The sequence below is a fragment of the Micropterus dolomieu genome, linkage group LG03, assembly GCF_021292245.1.
Source record: "Micropterus dolomieu isolate WLL.071019.BEF.003 ecotype Adirondacks linkage group LG03, ASM2129224v1, whole genome shotgun sequence".
In the NCBI taxonomy this organism is placed as follows: Eukaryota; Metazoa; Chordata; class Actinopteri; order Centrarchiformes; family Centrarchidae; genus Micropterus; species Micropterus dolomieu.
In genome coordinates, this window is record NC_060152.1 from 13052435 (window position 1) to 13076500 (window position 24066).

At 44.4% G+C, this 24066-nt stretch overlaps 2 protein-coding genes across 9 annotated transcripts; one reads left to right on the forward strand and one right to left on the reverse strand.

Annotated features, from left to right (window-relative positions):
* Nucleotides 1-1956: 1956 nt before the first annotated feature.
* On the forward strand, nt 1957-3189 carry LOC123968664 (zinc finger protein 568-like). Its single transcript, XM_046045541.1, has 2 exons — nt 1957-2275; nt 2378-3189. The coding sequence occupies exons 1-2, from the start codon at nt 2113-2115 to the stop codon at nt 3022-3024; spliced, it is 810 nt and encodes a 269-aa protein (XP_045901497.1). The 5' UTR covers nt 1957-2112; the 3' UTR covers nt 3025-3189.
* Nucleotides 3190-11969: 8780 nt separating this feature from the next.
* atn1 (atrophin 1) lies at nt 11970-23310 on the reverse strand. 8 transcript variants are annotated; one of them, XM_046044667.1, is made up of 10 exons: nt 23074-23310; nt 21082-21221; nt 20484-20585; nt 20017-20136; nt 17005-19847; nt 16616-16832; nt 14995-16501; nt 13598-13741; nt 13241-13421; nt 11970-12716 (listed from the first exon to the last, which is right to left on the reverse strand). In XM_046044667.1, exons 2-10 carry the CDS (start codon nt 21106-21108, stop codon nt 12683-12685), a joined length of 5175 nt encoding a protein of 1724 aa, XP_045900623.1. In that variant the 5' UTR covers nt 21109-21221; nt 23074-23310; the 3' UTR covers nt 11970-12682. The 8 variants fall into 8 exon arrangements, 6 of the variants coding, with proteins under 6 accessions (XP_045900623.1, XP_045900621.1, XP_045900622.1 ...); XM_046044665.1 differs by having other exon boundaries at nt 13574-13741; XM_046044666.1 differs by having other exon boundaries at nt 14995-16504.
* Between the last annotated feature and the right edge of the window lie 756 nt (nt 23311-24066).

The following is a 24066-nucleotide window of genomic DNA, read 5'->3' on the forward strand; positions in this document are numbered from 1 at the left end:
TTGTAATAAACGGTTCAGAGACTGTTTTGTCTTGTGTTTGCTTTTGTTTTAATAAGGTTCATCCCATTGCTTTCCGGGGGGGGGGGGGGGGGGGGGGGGGGGGGTGTGAGTGATGGCAGGGATAGAGTATCTCATTACAGAAGTGAACTCCTGTTAAGACAATGCCATGCAGAAAGGCATTTGACATCTATTTTTATCCCAGCTCTGAACTAAAACCGACGCACGGCAGTGAAAGATTCATGTATTGGGGGAAACTGTAGCATTGCCAGTTACAAACTTAGAGTTATATAGAACTTAACATATTAGTGTATATTAGACTGTAAAATAAACATCTTGTGTTTGTTGTAACAACACTTTATTCCTACCTCAGGTCTCTTAATAATATAGTATACTCTATAAATAAAGTGTTTTTAGAGGATTTTAGCCTGGTTGGTTTCTAACCAACTTTCAAACATTGTATACTTCTCACTCTGATGCACACACTTTCATTGTACTCGACAAGCCAGGGAGCAAAGCCATAGCTTTTGTCATTTTCCTTAATTCAACAGTGAGGGTAGAGATGCAGACAGGAGAGGGTAGGACATGAAGCAAGGATCCCCCTGCTGGAAGCGAAGCAGCAATGTTCTATGCATCTTAACTACTAGGGCAGATGCCCCAAAGAGTGTTTTTAATTGGTTAGGAAACAGTCTTTATGTAGTAAATATACAAAAGTATTTTGAATTGGCCATGAGACCAAATGGTGTGTAAATACACTGTGCTTAGGTTCTGTAAGTTTGTCTCTGTGGTCTTGAGGTAGATTGTTTAACCTTTATTTACACAGGGTAAGTTGGTTTAGTATAAATGCTCTTTTGTGGTAACACCCTGTTAATGGTACAGTACTATAAAAAAAGAACAGGTTAAGTCATTCATATAACAGAAAATAAAACTAAAAGACAGGTGGCAAGTGGAGCAGGTTAATTCAGCTCAGGTTGAGGTCAACATTTCAAATGTTCAGATTTCCTTCACAATCTGCGAATCTGACTTCAGCAAATATTTGGTTTTAACCAAACTGTCTGTCCCAGTGTCTTTGTCTTCTTTATATTCTTACTGTATTGAAACCACCACAAGAGCAAGGGTATGTACAGGAGGAAGACAACATAACAAGAATACTCATAGAATATAATGTAATTTAACAGAATAGCACTTTTTAAAATAGCATTTTATTTTCATCAGAACTGCACTGAACATAGCATCAACAACACACAAAATAACTAAGTTAAAAATTAATGTTATGTTAGTTATGACATTTGACATATGTTAGTTACAATTTATACATATATACATAGAAAACATATATACATACAAAGACTTGCACAAGCACCGGTTTGCTGTATGTTTGATGATTTCATTAAACATGAATTTCATTAAAAATACACAAAATGTGAGCACAATTTCAGCTGAAATGTGTCTTAAAACTAGATTCTGACAAATTTCCGTAACTGAATTGAGGCTCTATTGGTAGATGCTGTGCAAGCCCCTTGAGGCAAATTTGTGATATGGGACATTAGGCTATATAATTAAAATTACTTGACTTGACACTGGGTCCCTCTACAGAATAAGACAAGGCCCCATGATTGGATAGAAATGCAAGCGCCACCGTTGGGCCCTTTCTATTTCAGTTTTTAGTTGTGCTTTTCGTTGTCCAAATTGCTAAACAAAGAGAGTCTCCAGAAATCCCGCATTGATTTCATGTGATTTTATTATGTGAGCTGGGCTCTCATTGGACATTTTATTTGGGCAAAGTAATTTACAAATATAATCCCATTTATAAATACAGTTTTTGTTTGTTTTGTAATGTTATATTTTTCCATTCTGCAACCCTTATTGTGCGCTGCATTATATTACAAGGTGTTCCTTTTATTTTGTCCCCATCCCTCTGCATCCTGGATACGGAGAACAGGGGTCTTACATTCGCACCCCGGTCCTGCAGGGGGCGGTAGTGCCTCACACTGAGCACTCAGAGTGGCACGGTCTCATGTCCGTGTTTACAAGCGAAGCGTGACGTTCACGGATCGCAAGAACACGTCTCCTAGAGCAACTAAAAGCTATTTATTTTGATCAGAGACCTCCAACATGCTGTCCCTGAAAGCTTTTCTCAGCGAGAGACTGGCAGCCGCGGCAGAGGAGATATTTGGAGCTGTTGAAAAAACAATAGCCGAGTACAAAGAGGAGATTTCTCGTTCAAAAGATGTAGAAATCAGTCGTCTCAGGATGCAGCTGAAGCTTCTCAAATCAGGTTGGTGAATGGAATCTGCTTGCAACCAAACCCCATGTAGCTTTGCATGATTCTTAAGTTAAACTGCATGATTGTCATTGTCATCATTTGTCTTCTAACCAGAGCCCCGGTTGGATAGATGCCTTGGAGCCCAGCTGCAGCAGCACACCCACCACCACCATCATCATCATCCTCATCCTCCTCAGCAGCAGCACCATCAGCCAGTCCCTGTAGTGGAGGCTCCTGAGTCCCAACACTGTGAAGAGGATGGGGGCACCAGCATGGCGCAGGAGCATCCCGAGCCCTCACAGGTCAAGAAGGAGCATCAGAAAAGCCACAGGGATTTCTGGATGGCACAAGATGCAGAGCAGCTCGGGAGCCTTGAATCAGACATCAAAGACTTCATCTCATCTCCTGCCAGTCTGAGACTCAGCCTGCAAGACCCCACCTTACCCTTCCACCCCAACCACCACAACAACAATGGCGAGGAGAGCAAAGAGAAGCCCTACTGCTGCTCTGTTTGTGAAAAGCGCTTCAGTAACTGCTCCCACCTCGCAGCTCACATCAGGACACACACGGGAGAAAGGCCATACAGATGTGAAATATGCAGAAAGACTTTTATCACAACAAGCGCTCTAAACAGACACCAGACCATCCACACTGAAGGAAAACACTTTGTCTGTAATTATTGTGGTAAATCCTTCAAGTGGATGGAGTCTCTTGGCAGGCACATGAGAAGTGTGCATAAGAGAGAGAATGTACCTGTATGACTGTCACTGAAATCACATTAATGTCATGTTGTTACTGTTAATCATCTATGATTTAAGTATGAAACACCAAACATTATTATGTGCAAATAAAGAATGTAATGTCTGTTGTAATGTCTGTCTGTAACTGTGCATATACCTCATTAAACCTTTTGTACATAAACACTAGCTGCTGTAAATGATGTGCAAATGAATCGTAAAAACACATTCACAGGCATAGTGTTTTATAAATAACTTATGGTAAATGTATTCTTACAGAATAAAATGTTAATACTCTAAATACTTTGTTTGGTATAGTTTAATCTATACTGCTTTCTGCTGCAGGAACAGAAGGAAAGACAAGTCACACAGTATTCCAGTAGGTGGCAGTAACGGCATTTAATTCACAATTTCCCATCAATCTACAGTATTTGGCAACATTCAGACATCTGTAATGTACTGAGTATGTACTGCTTTTCTGGGAACTGACTGTACTCTTACAGTCAAACTATTCCAAATATGAGAGTGGTAACTCCTTATTCCCATTGGTTGAAAGTAACTGAATTTACTCAAGTACTGTACATTACAATTTTGAGGTATATTAATAATAATAATACTTTATTTATTTAATGGCACCTATCATGGCACTCAAGGTCACCATACATCATGTAAGTGAGTAAAGATAGTTTTAAGAGCAGTCTGGAGTAGAGTCCAGTATACGGATGTGAGGCGGAAGAGAGTTCCAAAGTTTGGGTGCCTTGTAATGGTCCTAGTACCCATTGTGTTGAGGATGATGGCTGGTAGTGCCAGTAGACTTGATGAGGAAGACTGCAGGTACTTTACTTGAGTTTGTTGCTACTTCATACTTAAAAGTACAATACTAATTTGTTAGCTCTAGTTACTAGTTACTTTGCACACTCAGATAAAACAAAAAATAATCAACAAACAATTGATGATGTTATATATAAGCACTATGTAACTTCTTTTTGAAAAGTGCTCTACAAATAAAGATTATTATTATTATATAGCTCCTGGATACCTCAGTGGTTAATGCCACTGACTTTGGTACAGGTGATCGTGGGTTCGATTGGCTACTGGAACAAGACATTCATGGACTAGAGCAGAAAATCTGGATCTGATGCAATGCTACTATACAAGCAATCCCGGTGAGAGAGGTTATATGCAGAGACTATGGGATATATGGAAGCTTCTAAACCAGGTTTATCCGCTTTTATCCAAAGCGACTATACATGTCAGAGGTCGCACGCCTTTGGAGCAACTAGGGGTTAAGTGTCTTGCTCAGGGACACAATGGTGGATGTCTCACAGTGGGAATCAAACCTGGGTCTCCCACACCAAAGGCAAGCATCTTATCTATGCCCCATCACCACCCAGTACTCTACATGGATGACATCAAGCTGTATGCCAGAAATGAGCGAGACATCAACTCACTGATCCACACTACCAGGATTTACAGCATTGGAATGTCGTTTGGACTGGAAAAGTGTGGTTGCATGGTATCAAAAAGAGGGAAAATGATCAGAACTGAGGGGATTGAACTACTAGAAGGCCACATTGCAAATGTTTAGGACCTTGGTGTTGCAGGCCATGAATGGAAACCATGAGGAGGCAGCAAGGAAGTCTGCCACAACCAGATACCTACAGAGAGTAAGGCAGGTCCTGAAAAGTCAGCTGAATGCGAAGAACAAGATCCGAGCCATCAACACATATGCCCTGCCAGTCATCAGATAAATAAATAAACTGGTCAAAGTAGGAGATAGAGGCCACTGACATCAAGACAAGAAAGCTCCTCACAATGCATGGAGGGTTTCACCCCAAATCCAGCAACCTGAGACTGTACACCAAGCGTAGCGAGGGAGGCCGAGGGCTAGTGAGTGTCAAGACGACTGACCAGGATGAAACAACAAAGATCCAGGAGTACATCAGGAAGATGGCCCCCAAAGATGAAGGGCTTGAATACCTCAGGCAGCAGAAACCCGAGGGTGAGGACAAGGAAGACGAAGACCCTTCATGGAGAAACAAGCTGCTGCACAGCATGTAGAAGAAGTGGCTGATATCAAGGCTGGACTAAAGGACAGCACAGAAGCACTAATCATGGCGGCACAAGAACAGGCACTCAGTACAAGATCAATAGAGGCTGGGGTCTACCACACCAGGTAGGACCCCAGGTGCCCCTGAGACAGTACAGAACATAACAGCAGGGTGTAAGATGCAGGCAGGAAGTGCATACATGGAACGCCATAACCAGGTAGCTGGCATATTGTACAGGAACATCTGCCATGACTATGGGCTGGAAGTCCCAAGGTCAAAATGGAAGACACCTCGTAAGGTAGTTGAGAATGACCAAGCTAAGATTCTGTGAGACTTCAAAATCCAGACTGACAAACTGGTGATGGCTAACCAACCAGACATCATGTTAATCGACAAACAGCAGAAGAAGGCTGCAGTGATAGATGTGGCAATCCTAAGAGACAGCAAGAAGCTTGAAAAATGCCAAGGGCTGAAAGAGGAGCTACATAAGATGTAGAAAGTAAGAGCAACAGTAGTGCGCAGAACCCTCAAACTCCCAGGCCTCTGGTAGAGGACCCGAGCTTGAGGATGACACATACCACCCCGCAAGGGGTGAGAGGGGGATTTTTATATACATACATATATATATATATATATATATTCTAGATCTCGTGAGCATTGCCTCACAGCAAGAAGGTTGTGGGTTTCCCCGGTGTGGAGTTTGCATGTTCTCCCCGTGTCCACGTGGGTTCTCTCTCCGGGTGCTCCGGCTTCCTCCCACCCTCCAAAGACATGCAGGCTAGGTTAATTGGTGTCTCCCAAAAAACAGCATGTGTTTGTAATGACTGATCCACTTGCGAATCAGATGCATTTGAGCGTTAAAACCTCATAGAGATATTTTAAAGAAACTGTACATTCTTTACTATAAATTTTTTGGATTAATTTTGATACACATCAATGCATTACCACAAGCACAGGTGTGACTAATAACATTAAATATGGCGCAGTAAGCCAGCCTGACAGTGAGCCTGCACGAACAACAGAATAGTGTTTGTGTGTTTTTGTATGTTGTGTTTAATTTCAGCCGGTGGACCTTTAATCTTACACCTTCCAAATGTCTTGGTGGACAAATGCATGATTGATGGTACGTCACATGGGAGTTAGGAGCTCATGAGTTCAGGCAGAGAGTGAAACAGGTGGTTGAAGGAGCAAGGATCCAAAAGCACAGTAGTATTAATTAGTATGAATTAATTGTAACTTGGCAGTTTAATGGGTGGTGGGCTGGTAGCACACTGTTTGTCCTGGCTGATCATGCATGTAGTAACGTCCAAACTCACTGGCAGGTTTGGCAGATACGCTTGTGACTGTAAATAAAAAAAAATTCTCTCTTAAAAGTCATGGTCCTGACTGTAGTTTACTGTATATAACCAAAGGTATGTGGACATCTTTTTGGCCAGGACTCTTATTTCTTATTGGTATTTTTAACAGATGACATTTTGGCACGCAACACTAGGAAAAACACAAGTTTAAATAATAAAAAAGAATGATGGCTGAATTCCTTTTTGCTGCTTTGGTTTCAGAGTCCTGGTGTTGTGCTTGCTGGCTCACTGTCATGCCCTATTGGAACACTTAAAAACAATGGAGCCATTGTTAAATGAGAAACACCTGTGATTTTCCTGCTTTGACAAGTGAAATTTTCTGCCAGAAAAAAGGCCTATTTAGGGTACAGCTACAGTATACAATGGTATTTTAGACAACAGTGCACTTCCAACATTATAGCAATTATTTGGGAAAGGCCTTTTTCTGTTTCAAAGTGAGGAGACTCAGGTGCATAAAGTGAGATCCACAAAAAAAGGTTTTGGAATTTGTTGTGGAAGAGCTTAGCCACCCTGCCCAGAGCCCTGACCTCAACCCCATCCAACACCTTTGATACTAACTTGGAACACCAACTGTGAGTCAGACCTTTTCGGCCAACCTCACTAATGCAGCACTTTAGCAGCACATTAAAGCCCATGGAACAAGATGTTCAATAAACATGCGGGTCAAATGGTCAGGTACCCACCCACCACAATGCTATGTATTTGGCACAAGCTATTAACTTGGGGTGTTGCTATGGTTCTCACAAGAAATACAGTCAGTCCACTTCAATCCTCAGGGTGAACTTAGACAGGGCTTCCCCCTGCTGCGCTTCCTATTTGCTGTAATTATGGAATGATTTCTTATAATCAGAGGTAAAACTGGGATTTGTAGTGTGTGGGAGCAGTGATTCACAATGTTGGCCAGAACACTTATATACACAGCAGCAGCAGCAGCAGCAGCAGCAGCATGGAGTTGAATGTTTTGTGTTAGGTGAAAGTATTACATTTTAGTTTAGATATACAGTTGTAACTGTCTTTCATCTATGAAATACAGAGTTCATTGTGGTTACAGCCAGGTTCAAAGAGCCAATACACACATTTCAAAACAGTCTTTTTCAGTACATGCATTCCTATTTCACGAGTTGGCTAGCTTAATAAAAAACACTTGAGATGCTGATAATGAGAAGTGAGTAGCCAGTGCCTACACTTCATTCATGTCTCACTGTGTTGTAGAACATCTTGTTGAACTGGATAATTATTTCAGTGTACACTCACTTACTGGAGAGAGGTTTTCTGAGAGCTCTCATGTACATGCAGGTGCTCTGTGCAGTAAACCACTTACGACAAGTGTGCAGAGTAGACAATTAATTTGATGATACAATATCTGTTTTATTGAAAATCTAATATAAAAATTGTGCCAGGGCTCTGCTCCAAATCATTGGATTTCAATCGAATGGAGGGTTGCGGTGGACTGAATTCACCCATGGCTATATGGAGAAGTTATGTCGGGAGAGATAACACATACAGCGTACAGCGGTGACACTAAAGTGAAGGGGACCTTATTGTATTATTTTACAACCCAGTCTGCACCTTCTCTCCTGTTTGGTCTCAGAAAATACCACAAATAGAATTTACATCGTATCTCCAAAAAGAGCCATGTGCTTCCCATTAACTCTGTGGCCAAAGGGCTCCCTAACTCTTTGTTCCCATTTAATGGGTACATAATGTTTCAGGTATCTAAAGAAACAAATATATTTTCTGAAAACATCCTACCATCATTTGAAGACAAGCAAATGTGTTTTGAATTTGTGGTTTTACCAGCTGTTTTATGTTTGGAAGCTCCAATGTGATCATTCCAAGACACCCATGACTGGTAACAACAAACCTGTGTGACTGATTGATTTTATTATACTGCATTTTATAAATACACACACTTTAAAACATATATAGAAAGTAGAACATGTTATGGTGTAATGCAACACTTATTTCAAACCTTGACCGTATGATCATTTGAATCCTCCAGCTGCTACTGTGCACTTGAAAGTGTACAAATGAATTTTGGACCATAAGCATCCAAAGCCTTCTTTCCTCATCTTGATGTGTTGCCTTCATCCTCAACACCTCCTCAATCCTCAGCACAAACAAATACATCAAAATGTGTGTTCAATTCCATAAATATTTCATGTTTGACAACTCTGTCTTTAATAACAACATTCAGTCATGTTCAAACCCAGTAATGTGTTTGGTCCAACAGAAGCTTTACGACAATTAGTAATCTGAGTTCTAAGTACCTTTTTTAATCCTTTTCTGTGCCTTTAACTAGCTAATACGCCATTGTTTCCATTTCTACTAGAGTAGGCACTTTACAGATCCAGTTCTCTTGTTTCTCCGGTCAGTCTTGTAATTCTGAATTTGTCCTCAACCTGGACGGATCAAAAATATCAGATGTTGTATGTAGCTCAATCGGTGGATCCTCATAGACTCAGTGAACACAGTGAAAGCTTTCCATTTTCAGGCCTAGCCGGACCGGTGTTAATCATGTAGCTGAGATGGTGAGGATCCCAGGATGTCCCTGGTGTATAGTGGAAGGAGGCAGAGAGCTCTGTCACTCGCACGCTGTCCACAACCACTTAAAAATGCTCAGCGTCCTGTGGGATCATCTTCTCCAGGCTGGGATGGAGCAAGCAAGAGGTCAGAAGAGACTGATTGTACTAGGAGGAGGTTAAAAAGGCAACAGACTCAGCAAGCACTTGTGCCACTGTGCGGTTTGTCTGAGATGGCACTCCTGCAGATGAATGAGGAGTTGTGGGGTTTGCTGAAGCCGAGGTCTCATTGACCAGGGTGAGTATCCCGCCATGGCATGGGGGAAAAAAACATTTTGTATCTAATTCAGTGAAACAAACAGAGGAGCTCCAGTGTAAAACTGTAACAGTAAAATTGGAGGAATGTGGCGGCTATTGTTTCAGCAGGGCAAAATTGGACCACAAGAGAGACAGAGTAGCAGCCACAGTCAGCACTCAGGTAGAGGGACAGTGGACATGTGCAATAGTGGGGGGTCATAGCAAATTTTATGAAATATGACAGCTCCTGCAGGAAGGAAAGGTGGTTGTGGAGCAAATATATTAGCTAGAAGATGCAGCAAAGTGTGTGAAAGCGGCCTCTCTCAGGCAAAACAGAGCTTGGAAGAAAAGGGAAGTGTAGAGAAGAATATATTTTGCTGGCAGGAACTGTGGGGCAGGGACTAAACTGAACTAGTCACTGTTTGTGTTAGGTATGGTAACATGTGGAAGTTAATGTGTCATCTTTTCAACTGTGTGTAACTGAGTGTCTGTATAAATGCTTTGGACACTGACACAGGCTATAGCCAGATCCCATCATACAGTATATAAAGCCAGCAACACATTCACTTGTTTTGCTTTGTTTTTATCTTCCAGCAGTGTATTACAAATATGAGGGACTTTGTTGTCGTGGAAATTGTATTCCTGGTGTACCAACTGTTTTCTTTGAAGAATTTATTTAACAAAAGAGAATAAACAGAGAAGTACTAAAACACATATACAGCTGGTCCAGAGACCTGCCGCCTAGGGCGGCTTCGGGCGGCTTTGGGTGTCTGGCCCCGAGCAAAGGGATGCATCATCATTTACACAGTCTAGGTTTCTATGTTTTGGGGAACAGAGATCCTCTTTCGGCCTTGAATGAACATTCCAGGAGAGGAGAGGAACAACAAGAGAGGAAAACACCAAAATAATCTCACAGCTCTGACCTAAACCCTAGTAAATGTGGACAGAAACATCATAAGGAGTATAGGAGAGGAAAGGTTAAGGATAAAAACACAATACATATATATCTATAAGCCAAAACGAGAACAGTAATAATAATAATAATATTAAAAGATTATACATAAAAGATTAAATGTAAGAGGACACAATTTTCTGCCATAACATTTGTGTGTTGTTTTTATTTCTATTTATACTTTCAATTCATCTTGTCTGAGCACACATGCCTCTATATGCATTGTCTTGCTTCACATTCATACAGTTATCAGCAGCAGTAACTAGATATACTGTACAAAGTGCATCAACATGCTATGTATTTTGGCATGTTTATTTGGGTGTTAAAGCAAACAGTTACACATTATTTGGGGAACATTTTAGTTTTGCATGACTTTGGCATCACCTCTTAAGTGAAACCTTTACAATGTAGATAAAAACTGGCCCTGATTAGATGAGCGTGTGTGACTTTAATCGAACAATGTTGATAAGTGGCCTTGTTTGTTTAATCCACATGAATTGGTTTCACATGCATGACCAAATGAGTCGGCAAACAGTATTTTCAATCTTGCTGCTGTCACATTGGGGTCTGTCCACTATGACAATACACTTAATTACAGATGATTTCATAAACCACAGGGATATACTTAGAAGTTCAGTGATTTAAAACATACCTGCCAACATGTATTATCTTGATGCACTACACCATTCATATATGGTACTAAAAGTAGGTCAGTATGAAAGAATAAGAATTATTTGCAATATTTTGTCCTAGATTTGAAAACAACAGCTGCTAATAATAACATTTATTTTGCATCCAAAACTACTTTAAAAGAAGCTGTAGTAACAATACTAGGCCAATATGAAATGCAGTGTACAAACATCTTTCATCTTTCATCCACACCTTTCACAACATCCTCAGGAAGGACTGATGAAGTGCTAAGAATATCCACCAGATGTGATGTCACTAAAGGGACAATCAGATTTGTCCTATTGGAAGATACTTTACATTATGTTGACACACTTATTCAAGGTGACTTTTAATGACACACAACCTACATACCAACTCACAGGCATGCCCTGTGCAGTATATATTTCAAGAGATGGTTCCTACAGATAAAGCTATCAATCAAGATCACATCAACATGAGGAGTTTTTATTGTATAAATAAAGGAAGGCAGACTTTAGGTATCTAGAGAACGCTGATAGAAAATTTTAATAGACAGAGTGCATTATTATAACAAAAAATGAAACCTGCATTATAGTAAAGTTTGCTTTGAGCAGATTTACATGTCCTCAAATTTGCAAACCAGCAGTGATTTGGTCTTGCAACGTGAAGGCTGTACTCACTGATCCGTGTCCGTTTGAAGGAGATTCCTCCAGCCGGACCCGGTGAGAACACACACAGCCCTGAGCCTTCAGCAGCGTCCGTAAATCACACTCTCACAGCTCCTCCTTTCTTTCTCCTTTTCATTTCTCTCTTTATATATTTAATTCTTTTCATTTTTACAGTGCAGTGAGGAATGCTCGCTCTACAGGGTGGCTGGTGTTCACTGGAGCGACTCAACTCCCATGTCTCACACTCATCCCATGTGTCTCATATTAGCTACACTCACCAAGAGAGGGAGGGACGGGCCGATGGAAAGAATGGGGGGGGTCAGAAAGAGAGGGGGGAGGGGGAGGATAGTGAAGAATTTGATATGCTTTGTGCATGAGTGACTTGTATAAAACAAAGACAGGGGCAAATAGTCTGAATGTATGTGAGAGGGCGGAAAAGTAGTGCAAGCAAGAATACGCAAGAGACTAGCAAAAAAAGATTATAATTTATTTCCAGATTTTTTTGCCTTCATTTGCATCTTGTTTCACAAGGTAAATTGAAAATAAAAAATAAAAATAAAAACCAACTGCCATACCATGAAAATGTAAAAAAATAATACAAATAATATGTACTGTATATATAATTATATCATTATCAACAAACAGACAACATTAATCATAATAACAATACTATTAATCATAAACATAACATAACACTAAATTGCTGGTCTCATGCATATAGAACACCCCTCAGATACAAAAGAGGGGGTAATTACTAAAAATAGAACCAAAAGTTCCACCAGTTCAGAATAAGCGCCTAGCTACATGCAATGACATAAAAGAGACTCATGTACACATTCCTTCTGCAATCAAGTATTTTACACATACTGTACTTCACTATTGTCGTCCCCATCTAATATACTGTACAGAGCACGATACAAAACATTATGCAGGGAAGTGCTAGAGTCTGGACCTTCAACGTGGTGCAGTTAGCAGGGACTGTGTGCAACATTTTCACGCCCCTCCTTCCTCTTTTGTTAATCCTTCAAAATCTCCTTGTTTTCTTCAGTGAATTCCCTGTCCATTAGTCCAGCTTTTGTTTTGAGTCTGTGTTCCTTCATTGTTTTCAGTGCTTTTGTTTTGCGTATAATTTTGCACACATTCTCCCTCGGGTTTTCTCCATGTTGCTCTTTGTCGTGCCCCTCCCTCACAGGGTCTTGTCACTTTCTTTCTTCAGGTGACTGGAAGTACAAAGGAGAAAACATGTTAGAGTTCAAGGTTGTTTTGGGATACATTTTAAAAGCTTTATTTGAATCCATAGGTGGAAGTTTACAGGATTCAAATATAGCACAGAGGTTGTGCAAATTTTTCAACACTTACAGCTGAGATGCATCAGAATCTTGCCAGCTTTTTTCTTTGGTAGGCCAGCCAATTGTAACCCACTAATGGACAGTTTGTGAACATGCCCCATGGCTGCCAAATGTAAGTTGTGATGGACATTTTTCACTATTTTCTAACATTTCATTATACATTATCAATTAATCAGATGAATCGACAATGAACATAATTGTAAGTTCAACCTTACAGAACATTGAATCTCACACTGCATTAACAGAGGTGGTTAGACTGGATTCACACACACACACACACACACACACACACACACACACACACACACACACACACACACACACACACACACACACACACACACACACACACACACACACACACACACACACACACACACACACAGCCTCCGTACCTGTAGTACTCGTCCTGGGTGAGGGAGTGGTGGTGATGGTGATGGATCCACTGTTGTTCCAGGGCCAGTCTCTGGATCTGCAGCTCTGCGCTCTGGGCCTGCTGCATGGCCTGGAGCTGATGGGCTGCTGACATGGGACCAGTGAGGGAGGACGGCTGGGGGAGGTCACGGAAAGGAGCACCTGTAAACGATACAGGAAGGAACACAAAAGAAAAACAAAAAAAGAAAGGAGGGGAAAGGGCACCAACGTCAATCATCACCATCGTACTCAAAAAGCTTCTTCATAAACTTTCAGCACTGTGGAGTTTTTAGAGAAAAAAACTGAACAAGTACATGGACGCGGAGCCTTCTCCTCACCGAACAGCTGTTGGCGGAGCACCTCGCTGTCAGTGAGGGGGTGAGCCAGGATGGGGGTGCCTAATGTGGCTCCTGGGTAAGGGAGGCGTGCCAAAGGAGACCCCGACGTCAACGGGTCCATCAGGGGGTGAACCCCGCCCGTCGCTGGATGCCAGTGATGTAATAGGAAATACAGGATATATTCAATAAGAGTCAACGCATTGAATTCAAAACAGAGAACACAGTATGAAAGGCATTTATGTTCAATTTTAACTGATGGTGGATTCTTGGTAACACATAAACAGCCAAGACAGTTGAATAAAGTCAGAGAAATCTGCAAAGTGGCCAAGAAACGCAGTGTGTGAACAGCAATACTGTTTTTACAATTGTATTCAATTTAGAACAAACTAAAATGAACCAAATAAGCATGCAAACATTGGTAAGTGGGAAAAAAGTGTCCTGTGATCCACTGTACTTTGGAAAAATGTTCGTGTGCCACGTGTATAAACACCTTGCTTTGTGCCTACTATGCAGATTTAAACTTTATATATGAATTCTTTCAAAAAGACAACATGCTTCTTTTGTATGTCACACCTTTTCTACTGATTTGTGTTAACAATCTGAGATCTGAGTAAATTAACATCTCTTTAAGAACAAGTGAACTTGAACAAATGGTTCTGTCTCAGAGAAAACTATGGTCCAACATCCCTTGAAATCAAATAAAATGTGTATTCAAAGCTGAACTACACTAATAAAACATCATTTACAGTGCAGTTAAAGGATAAGGCTGGCGTTGTCCTTTGTTTTTCTTACTGTTCACAATTCCCTCGAAAAGACCAAAACAAACAGTGTGTTAGTCCATCTCGCAAAACTTTCCAACTTTCCTGCCCTGTCCGTTGGAAACAACCCCAAACCCATTTCTTCCTAAAAAAAAAAACGAGTCACAAATATAAAGTTTGATGTTTTTCTAATATTAAGTTTGATTTATTATTTTTTTTTTTTTACAGCTAGTCACTGTAATTTTTAGGAAATGTTACTGTTAATTAACCATTGTCAATTAGTGCATTTGTTTGTGTCTATTTTCAGTAAATGGATAAAGACACATTTGGTGTGTCTATCCCACATATGCTGCAGCATGGTGTATGTGGGATTGACTCAAAATAAACTATAGTGCCCAGGTTCATCGTAAAGAAGGAACATGTCATCAAGGGCAACGGTGTGGCTCTTAGATTTGTTTTTGTTTTTTGGTCAACAATGAAGGTCTAAGGTCTATTGAGTATTGCTAGCCTTATCCTTCAGTTTTTTAGTACACAAATCTTACATGCATTTGACTACAAAATGTTTTCAGAGTAACATATCTGTGTAATCTCAAGGCTGTTGATACTGACAATGACAGCATTGTTAGTAACAGTGGGTACCTGTGTCTTGCTGGTGCAGGTGAAGATGTGAGTGGATGTGTGAATGCTGGTGATGATGAGGTGTCACGTTTAACATCTGAAGACGCCCCAGATTCTCTCCTCCACCTCCTCCACCTGTTCCTCCTCCACTTCCACCTCCTCCTCCTCCGCCTCCACCACTTCCTCCCCTTTCTCTCTCCCTTTCTCTTTCTCGCTCTCTGTCCCCAAAGGCCGGCAAAGTTGCTCTGTCTCTCTCCCTCTCCCGTTCTCTTTCCCCACTCCTGTCTCGCTCATAAGAGGCAGGAGAGCGAGTGGGAGTAGGGTAGGTCTCAGGGGGAGCGGCTGGGGCAGGGGCTGGTGGCAGATGTGAGGACAGGGAGCTGGGAAAAGAAGAATGGGGGACTGGGTGATGAAGTGAGGCTGCGTTGGAGGTCGGCGGAGCAGGTGGAGGAGGAGCTGGCGGAGGAGCAGCAGGGCCTGGGGCTGGGGCTGGGGGGGCAGCCGGTGGTGCAGATGATGGGTGAGAAGGTAGAGAGGGTGGAAGAAGAGATGAAGGGGGTGGATTGGACAGGGACTGAGGGGCAGGAGGGTTGGGAGGTCTAGTTACTGGAGCCAGAGTCGGGTTCTGAAGGTGCGGGGGGCCAGTGGGAGCTGGGGGAGGAGGAGTGCCATAGATTGACACCTCATTACCTCCCGCGACACCTCCTCCAAGGAGCAAGGAGTGCGCATGCGCATGGGCATTGGCATGAGCATGGTGAGATTGAGAGTGAGCAAGGGCAAGAGCTGCAGGATCAGGTATGGACCCTGGTGGATAAACCCGCTCATCACTCTTAAATTCAAATCCTGGCTTCATTCGATCTCGATGTGCAGACATTGCATGGGGAAAGCCAACGCCTCCTAACCCTGCACCTCCAATACCTCCAGGTATTGGGCCTCCTGCCATCCCAGCGTGGCCTCCAACACCTGGACCCCCTTCAAGGCTGCCACCATACAAAAAGCCCAAGATGGCTGCAGCTGTAGCTGCATCAGTAGGCAGGTGATGCGGGTGGCCTAAAGCATGATTCTGGAACTGAGGAAGGAAGAATGAGGGGTGGACATGGGGGTGGCCATGGTGAACTTGTGGGTGGTGTGCCTGGGCACGACTTACTGCCCCGAGTGGAGACATAGCATGAGGGCGGGCATACTCGCTCAGGGTTCTCAGCGCTGGGGTGTCAGGGCCCAGATACGGACCTCCTAAACTTATTCCCAGGGCTCCCTGAGGGCCAACCACTGCTGATGCCCCACCCATGGATGGCAGGAGGAGGGAGTGTGGGATAGAGTGAGCAAGGGTGGGGTGGAGATGGTGTGCGGGAGGAAGGTGAGCATGCGGGTGTGAGGGATGATGCTGGGGGTGAGGGGGAGGGTGGGAGACAGAGTTGCACGTGGAGGAGGACGAAGAGGATGAAGGGTCAAGGATAATAGAAGATGAGGAGGGGAAGAATAGAGAGGAGCCCTGGCGACCCCCTCCAGCAGCGTTGACGTCCTTCTGCTGCTGCAGAGAAAACAGTAAAAGACAGTCAATCACATCTGCCCTGATCTGCTTCGCTCCCCTTCCATTAAGGTGATCAATTTAATCTACACCAAATCCATCAAATGTGCTCACCTGTAGATGTCGATCCAGCTCCCTCTCACGCTCACGCTCCCTCTCTCGTTCCCTCTCTTTTTCTCTTAGGTCTCTGGCCCGCTGCTCGACCTCCCTGCGTGCCCTTTCAATCACCTCATTCCTCTTCTTCCACAGTTTAGAGCCATCCAACGGGACAAAGAGGACATCACTGCGGGCACAAGAATTCCCGCTGCCACGATCAAGGACCTTGTGAAACCTAGACACGAGTGACAGCAGTGTAGTACATCATTACTACAACCATCAGAATTCAGAAATACCATCGTAACAGTTACCATTACTGTTAATTACATCTGATCGCATGAAGAGGGACTGAGCAGAGTGACACATTGACAATCTCAAATAGGATAATGATGTAATTTTGACTTTACCGTGCAGATTGGCTGGCGTGGATGGGAATGTCCACAGGTTTGGGTTCAGGAGAGGGGCTTCTCAACACTGGTGGTGGGCTTTCACTCTCTTCCCTGTCTTCTATTGGTTCCTCTTTGATAACAGGTGTGGGAGGTGGGCCTGAATCAGAATGTCCATCTCCACCAGGGAGAGAAGAACTAGAGGCAGGGGTTGAAATGCTGTTGTTGTTGTTGTTGGCTGAGTTGCCAAGAGGTGGAGGTCCTTTTGAGACATTTTGAGGCGAAAGTGATTGCGAGTTGGTATTGCTGCTATTGGGTGCGCTACTGTTGTTATTGCTGTTGGCCATGTTACTGCCGTTGTTCCCATTGGAGTGGTACGTTCCACTGAATGGAGGGTGGCTGTTCAAAGTGCCATGGAAAGGGGAGGGGCGACATCCAGGTGAACAGCTAGATGATACACCCGGCCCAGGAAGTGGCATGTTGGGCCCAGAGGAGGAGCCGGGGGGAAAAGATGGGAAGCCTCCCATCTGATTTGTGGATGGGCTGGGTAATGGAGATAGCGGGTTTGGAGGAGTCTGGGCAGAAGACTGGTAGTGCGGAGGACGTACATTGGGTGCCATACCTGATGGGGGTGGCTGGGTGTGGGAGGTTTGAGATGGGGGTTGAGGAGCCTGGGGTGGAGGAGGGGGATAAGGAGCATTCGGAGGATGTCCATGGTGGCTGGAAGAGGAGGAAGGAGAGAGTGCAGGAGGTTGATTTGGGACTCCACGATTTTGGTACAGAGCAGGCTCTCGCAGGTTTGAGTCTCTCTCTCTGTCTCTGGGCCCGGACTGGTAATGGGGGTGAGGTGGGTGGGGGTGATGGGTTCCTCCAGGCCCTGAATATTCTCGTCCCAGGTTTGGAGTTACCCCAGGGGGGCTAAGGTACTCTCGATTTGTGCCAGTTGAAGGAGGCGCCCCAGCAGGAAACTCTTTTAATGCTGTGGGAGGATACTCTCTGTGAAAGTGGTCTGCTCCAGAGGAGGGGGTTTGTGCCTGGTCCATGGGAGGAGGGAAGTCTCGGTTGGATGAGTTTGGGGGATGTGGGTGGGGGTGTGGGGGCAGGGAGGAATGGGAAGGGTGACTGGGATTGTTTTGGGGTGATGCAGGTGGGTCTCGGTTTAGCATAGGGGTGACAGGTAGCCCGCTGGTTGAACTTGGGGGGTTTCCCTGGGGGATGGAATTGTTGTTTGGGTTACTGTTGCCTACAACCTCTCTTGTCTGGCCCCCAAACTCACCCCATCTGCCTCCATCTTTGTCTCTGGGATGCCCCCCTCCAGTTCCATTGGGGCCAAAGTCTCTACTCTGGTTTTGGTTTGGCAGAGGAAACTCCCTCCCTGCATCCCGCTCCCTATCCCTCTCTCGCTCTCTGTCTCTGAAAGCTGGACCAAAGTCTCTTCTTTCAGGACCCAAGTTAGGTCCATCTCTCCCAGAACCTTGGAACTCCCGGTTCTGACCCACTGACAGACTTCCAAACTCCCTGCCTTGGATGCTGTTGGACCCACCCATCCCACCACAAGTACTATTACTATTACCCCCGCTACTATTGTTGCTGCTGTTACCAATGGGAGCAGAGAACTCTCTGTTGATCTCCCTCCCCCCACACTCCCCCCTCACTCCCCTCTCCCTCTCTCCTGCAGCCCCCCTCTCTCTGTCCCCTGCCCCTCCAGCGTACCTGGGAAGGTACTCCCTGTGGGGGTGGGGGTGAGGATGGGGGAGGTAAGAGGGGTGGGAGGAGGAGTGGCGAGAGGACGGAGGGTTGTAAACAGAGGGAAGTTGCTGCTGCTGCACCGGGGGCTGGTGCTGTGGTTGATGTGCGTGGTGATTGCCAGGGTAACGGGTGTAGCCCCAGCTCCCCTGGCAAGCAGTTGCTGTGCCACCCTGCCAACTGGTGGAGCTGTAGTGGTGAGGGTGGGTGGAGGGTTGGGCCTGGGACTGTGGTTGGGGGACAGTCTGTGGCAACAGAGAAGGAGGAGTGGACTGAGCCTTGTCCAGGAGTTTGTCTGCCTTTTCTATTTTGTCTCTTTCTGTCTTAATCTCAGCAGGCAGGTTTTGTCCCCCAAGCTCCAAGGGCTTCAGGGCAGGTGGAGGTGGAAGCGGAGGGGGCAAAGAGTGGGGAATATTGGGGCTGTTATGTGTAAAATCTCCTCCTGAGACAGTTGTCTTGGTCACACACTGAGTGCTGGCTTTGGAATTTATTCTGTTGCCACTAAGTGCACCGTCAACGCCCGTCGGTCCACCATACTCAACTTTGCACATCAACTTGGAGTCCAGGGAGAAATAGGACTTCCTCCCAGTATTGCTGTCGTTTGATGAATCCCCTGCTCCACGGAGAGAGGGAGGCAGACCAGAGGAAGAGCATGGAGCGGAAGGGGGCTTAAGAGATGGACAGTCTTCAATTCGTGCATCCACATCTCGCTTTTCTCCATCTCCACAGGACTCCTCCCCTCTCCCATCTCGTAGCGCTCTCCTCTCCTCTCCTGCCACCTTCGCCACTCCTCCCTCCTTGCCTTTCTCCCGTTCCCTCTCTCCTTGCTTTGGTGAGTCTGGGCCATCAGAATCAGAGTCCAGGCTACCCAAAGGTGAAGCGGAGAGACTTGGGGATGAGGAACGATTGTCCTGGTCTATATCCCGCCCGCTGCTCAGACTACTGCTGCTATTGGCCAGGCTCCCTACAACTGAACTCCTACTGCCCTGGGATTGGCCATCTTCGTTGTCACTCTCACGGGATTGGCTGGCAACTGAGGTTGGAGGTGGGACAGTGGAAGGAGCAGAGTTGTCAGTTGAGTGTGTTGATGTTGGAGGGTTTGGGGCAGAGGCCGAATCCTGACAAGAAAAGATCATTTGTGAAGCGGGAATTATTAGCTGTCTATATATTTGTAGAAGCAAAGAATATAACCCTTAATAGCTTAGACAGTGCCTTTTATAAGATTTAGCTGAATCAAAGCTTTATAATTAGTCTTTATATAACAGGTTGATAAAATGTAGCACAAACCTGAACTTTCTGCCTCTTTGGAGGAGATACAAGTTCCTCCCCCTCACTCTCTGATGAATCATGGCCTTGTGATCTGCGACTGAAGCGATTTCCAGCCAATTCCTCACCAGCACCTCTTTGCTAAAACAACACAAGACTTTTAATTCTTCAGTGACGCCTTTGAATCCTTAACAGGCCTATGACTGTTTTTAGAACAAAGCCATACTTGCATGCACAAAACATCCATGTCAAACATGAAACATCAAAGATTTCAAAGTGCTAAGCTGTAAAACACACTATTGAACAATACTGACACTGCAAGGGTACGTCTGTGGCAATCATACTGATGACTCATGCACAGACAGCACACAAACACAAAATCCAACACACAGAGACAGTTTTTTTTTTATTCTTCATGACTTCCGTACTTGCATGCACACACATAAACCGACAGGAAAGAAAAATAGATAAAAGAGGTAGGCTCTAACCGTCTGCCTATCATTGCGCTCAGGGCGAGTGGGGCTGGTGTGCGGTCGTCTACCCCTTCTCTCCTCACTCGCCCCCCGCCGTCGCCCACTGCGCATGGGCATCTGCAAAACCCAAAGTCCAGCAAATGAGGAATGGACAGGAGTGGACCATTAGTTAGAGGAATCAGGAGAGACACACACACACACACACACACACACACACACACACACACACACACACACACAGAAATAAGGAGATGTGTTGAAGTGTAATTAAAATAGTTAATATAAGCTGAAAAAACATCATTCAATTCAAGGTGGAATGTAGCAAGGGCAACAACAAGTGGAGAATAAAAAGGGGAGGGAGGTGGAAAGAAGAATTGGGCATAATAGAGAGTAGGCAGAAGGACAGAGAAGAGGGCGAGATTGTAAGCAGAGGAAAGAATAAAATACCAAAGTGCAATCTCACAACCACATAAATAATACATTATTATTACATCTTAGTCATTCCAGTTATTTTGAAATACTACCCCACATGAACTAATTATGATGTAGCTATATACTCCCAAATATAGGCAGGTACATCATTGTGAAAAATAGATGTAGGCCTTGTTCATACCGATTCTTTGTGTGTCCGTGTTTTCATTATTTCTTCTTTAAAACGTCCATTTTACAACACAAGCCATTGTAGGGACTGAACTGGTGTTGCTGTTTGCTTACTGACCGGGCTGTGTGTTACACCATGAGAGCTACCAAAACCTGTAAAGAAGCATAAACAAAGAAGGCATTACCGGTATTCAGTCTTTATCTGCATGGAAATCCTATAGAGAACTCAGTGTTTTCCAGGAGAACATCAGTTCAGGTAAGGATGCAGTAATAAACGATATTGTTTGCTGTCGGGGCCCAGTGAGGAATTCAAGAATTTGTGACATTATGAAAACATCTGAGTTTCGAACTGCAAAAGTCCTGTTACAATATTTAAATTCCCAGCATGCTTCACACTGTAATGGCACAACAGCTTTTCACTCTCTGTTTCCTCTCTGCCTGTCTTCACCACAGCAGCAAAAACCCACAGGCAGAATAGGTTAACCCACTCACATTAACAGAACGCATTGATTTGGGTATAGTATAATTGGATGTTATAACACTGAAACAACAGATAACAGGAGGAGAGCCAAAAAGGTGCCGATTGGTAGACTGCATTTTGGATGGCAGTCTGCAGGAGACTCAGCAAACATCTTGGGAATATGGGGCCACACCCCCCTCCTTCCACCTTCACCACAACAGCCCAAACCCACAGCCACTTGTGGTTAACCCACATGACCCGGTTATGGCCAGCAGAATCACATGCTTATTTATCCAGCCAGCCAGCCATTAGGGAAACGTACAAGCTCCTTCATACATTTGGGTGTGCCTGACAACATAGGTGGACTACTTTGCAAGGGCTCATCTAATCCATTCATTCATGGACCACTACAATGAAAAAATGGCTCATGGATATTGAATGAGGATATAAATAGTGCTCACCACTGGATGAAAAAAAAGATATATTTGGCTTAACAGTTAGCAGAGCTAATGGTACTCTGCTATGCAGCCAATAAATAGCTACAGTAGCCACACATTGATTTTGTGTGTTTCATTCAAAGTAGACAAGCTCCTGTACATCCTGCTCCACTACACATGGCTATGCATTAATTATTAGTGCATCCTGCAGTGACTGAATCAGTCTTGTGTTAACTTAATGTTAACTGTCACAATCACTGTTCACACTTCATATGCATAAAAGATGGAACATGTATTCATAGGCAATGCAGTGTATCTACAGCCACCTTAATGAACATACACATGACTAAGTTCTTCACACAGGAGTGGAAAACATTCAGTCCTGTACACACAATGCATCTCAGTTACAGGTGGCAGCTTTTGGCCTGTCTGTGGTCCACTGGCAAGTCCTTGGCTGTGGTCAGTAAACAACTAGGACGCAAACACAGCACTAACATACACCAACATTAACGTCACGAGTCCCTCTGCACGTTTACGCACAAACACACACGCATACTGCACATGCATTATCAACAAATTGACCGCTGCATGTGATGCAAAGCAGCAGCATGCAGTTCCTCTGCTTACATCACCAGCGAGCGGGCACTGCAACGACTCTTTCTTCTTTCTTCCTGCGAATGTTATTGATACACATGCAGAGGAGACCGGCCAAAGCTGCTGTACAAGCCTGCCCCAGACTACCTCCGGCGGAACACAGTCCACCTACGACGGGTCGAGTCGTGTTCGGCAGCACATACATGTTCACAATCAGAATGGATGCCTGTGCAGCGCTGTTTCCACACGCTGCACATCTTATATAAAAAAATGATATGGAATGGCGAATCATGGCATTTCACACCGGCTCTCCCTTCCCCTTCCTCGCTGGAATGTGAGTGCGCGTCGTGCACTCTTATTAGCATTAATTCACTGGGACGTAATTCAGCCATAACGCAGGAGTATGATAATAATTAAAGCACAAAGGAAAAAAATGGGAGGGAGAGCACAAACGTGGCCAGCAGGAATAGCTCCAAATACAGAGTATAAGCATCCATTTTTTCCTTCTCCTTACCTATAATATCCAGCGATGCGTGCTCTCACTCTCACTCTCCCTTTCCTTTCTCTCCCTCTGTTTTGTCGTTTTATGTTGCACGTTGACACGCACACCTCAGAGCCCAGGCGTCTGTCAACAGAGGCTTGTGCTGGCTCATATTGCAACGGGCTCCGGTAATAACAATAATGCAGAAGAAACCTCTTTCTATTCGTTGCAGGAAAAAAACAGGGGTGCCAACTGAAGACTACAAATTGATGCGTACCCTCGCCTCTTCCCCACCCCCTTTCGCCCCCTTTTTCTTTTTTTGCCCCCCTCCTCTCCCACCCTACCTACTCCCCCCTCTTCCTCTAAGACGACTTGCACTTTTTTTTCTTTTTTTTTTTTTTTTTACCCCTCTCCGGTCTTACAGTCACAATTTTTAGCCGAGGGGTGAGCCAGAGAGAGGGATGCACGTCGGGTGAGAGAAAAGGGAGAGAGAAGAGGGCGTGATTTGCATGAGGAGAGAGAGGGGCAGGCCAGAGGAGGAGGAGGAGGAGGAGGAGGAGAAGGAGGGAGTAGTGAGGCAGGGAGAAGGAGGAAGAGAGGCGCAGAGAGAGGGCCAAAACTCTGAAGAGGGAGGGGATCGAGAGGGAGGGTCTCTCTCTGTGTCTCTGTTGCCTAGTCCCTCCAGAGTCACCTTTACTGTATGGACATGATCTGCTTCAGACTGAATAACTGTGTGGCTTTATCTCGCGATGAACCCCGAAGAGGAAGAAAAAGTCCAATAGGCCTTTGTTCAAAAGAGGACATACGTGTGCCTTATTGTGCAAGCATTTTAATGACAGTGACAGCGACTTGACAAAGAAAGCTCCAACTCGTGGCATAAATCAAACAATTAACAAATGGGTAATTAAACCGTGCTCTAGCCTATGTTATGCCATGAGTCTGTCCAGCAACTGTCTGTCTGGGAAAAGCTTGCAGCGGTGTGTCCAGTCAAGCGGCTCTGCAGACCTCCTCCTCCACCCCTCTCCG

Coding starts and splice junctions, on each gene's coding strand:
- atn1 (XM_046044664.1), bottom strand. CDS start 21,108: ATGAAAACACGGACACACAAAGAATCG. Junction 19,848..20,016: donor CAAAGAGGCAGAAAGTTCAG/GTTTGTGCTACA, acceptor TTTTCTTGTCAG/GATTCGGCCTCTGCCCCAAA. Junction 16,505..16,615: donor AGCTGGATCGACATCTACAG/GTGAGCACATTT, acceptor TTTTCTCTGCAG/CAGCAGAAGGACGTCAACGC.
- LOC123968664 (XM_046045541.1), top strand. CDS start 2,113: ATGCTGTCCCTGAAAGCTTTTCTCAGCGAGAGACTGGCAGCCGCGGCA. Junction 2,276..2,377: donor GCTGAAGCTTCTCAAATCAG/GTTGGTGAATGG, acceptor TCTTCTAACCAG/AGCCCCGGTTGGATAGATGC.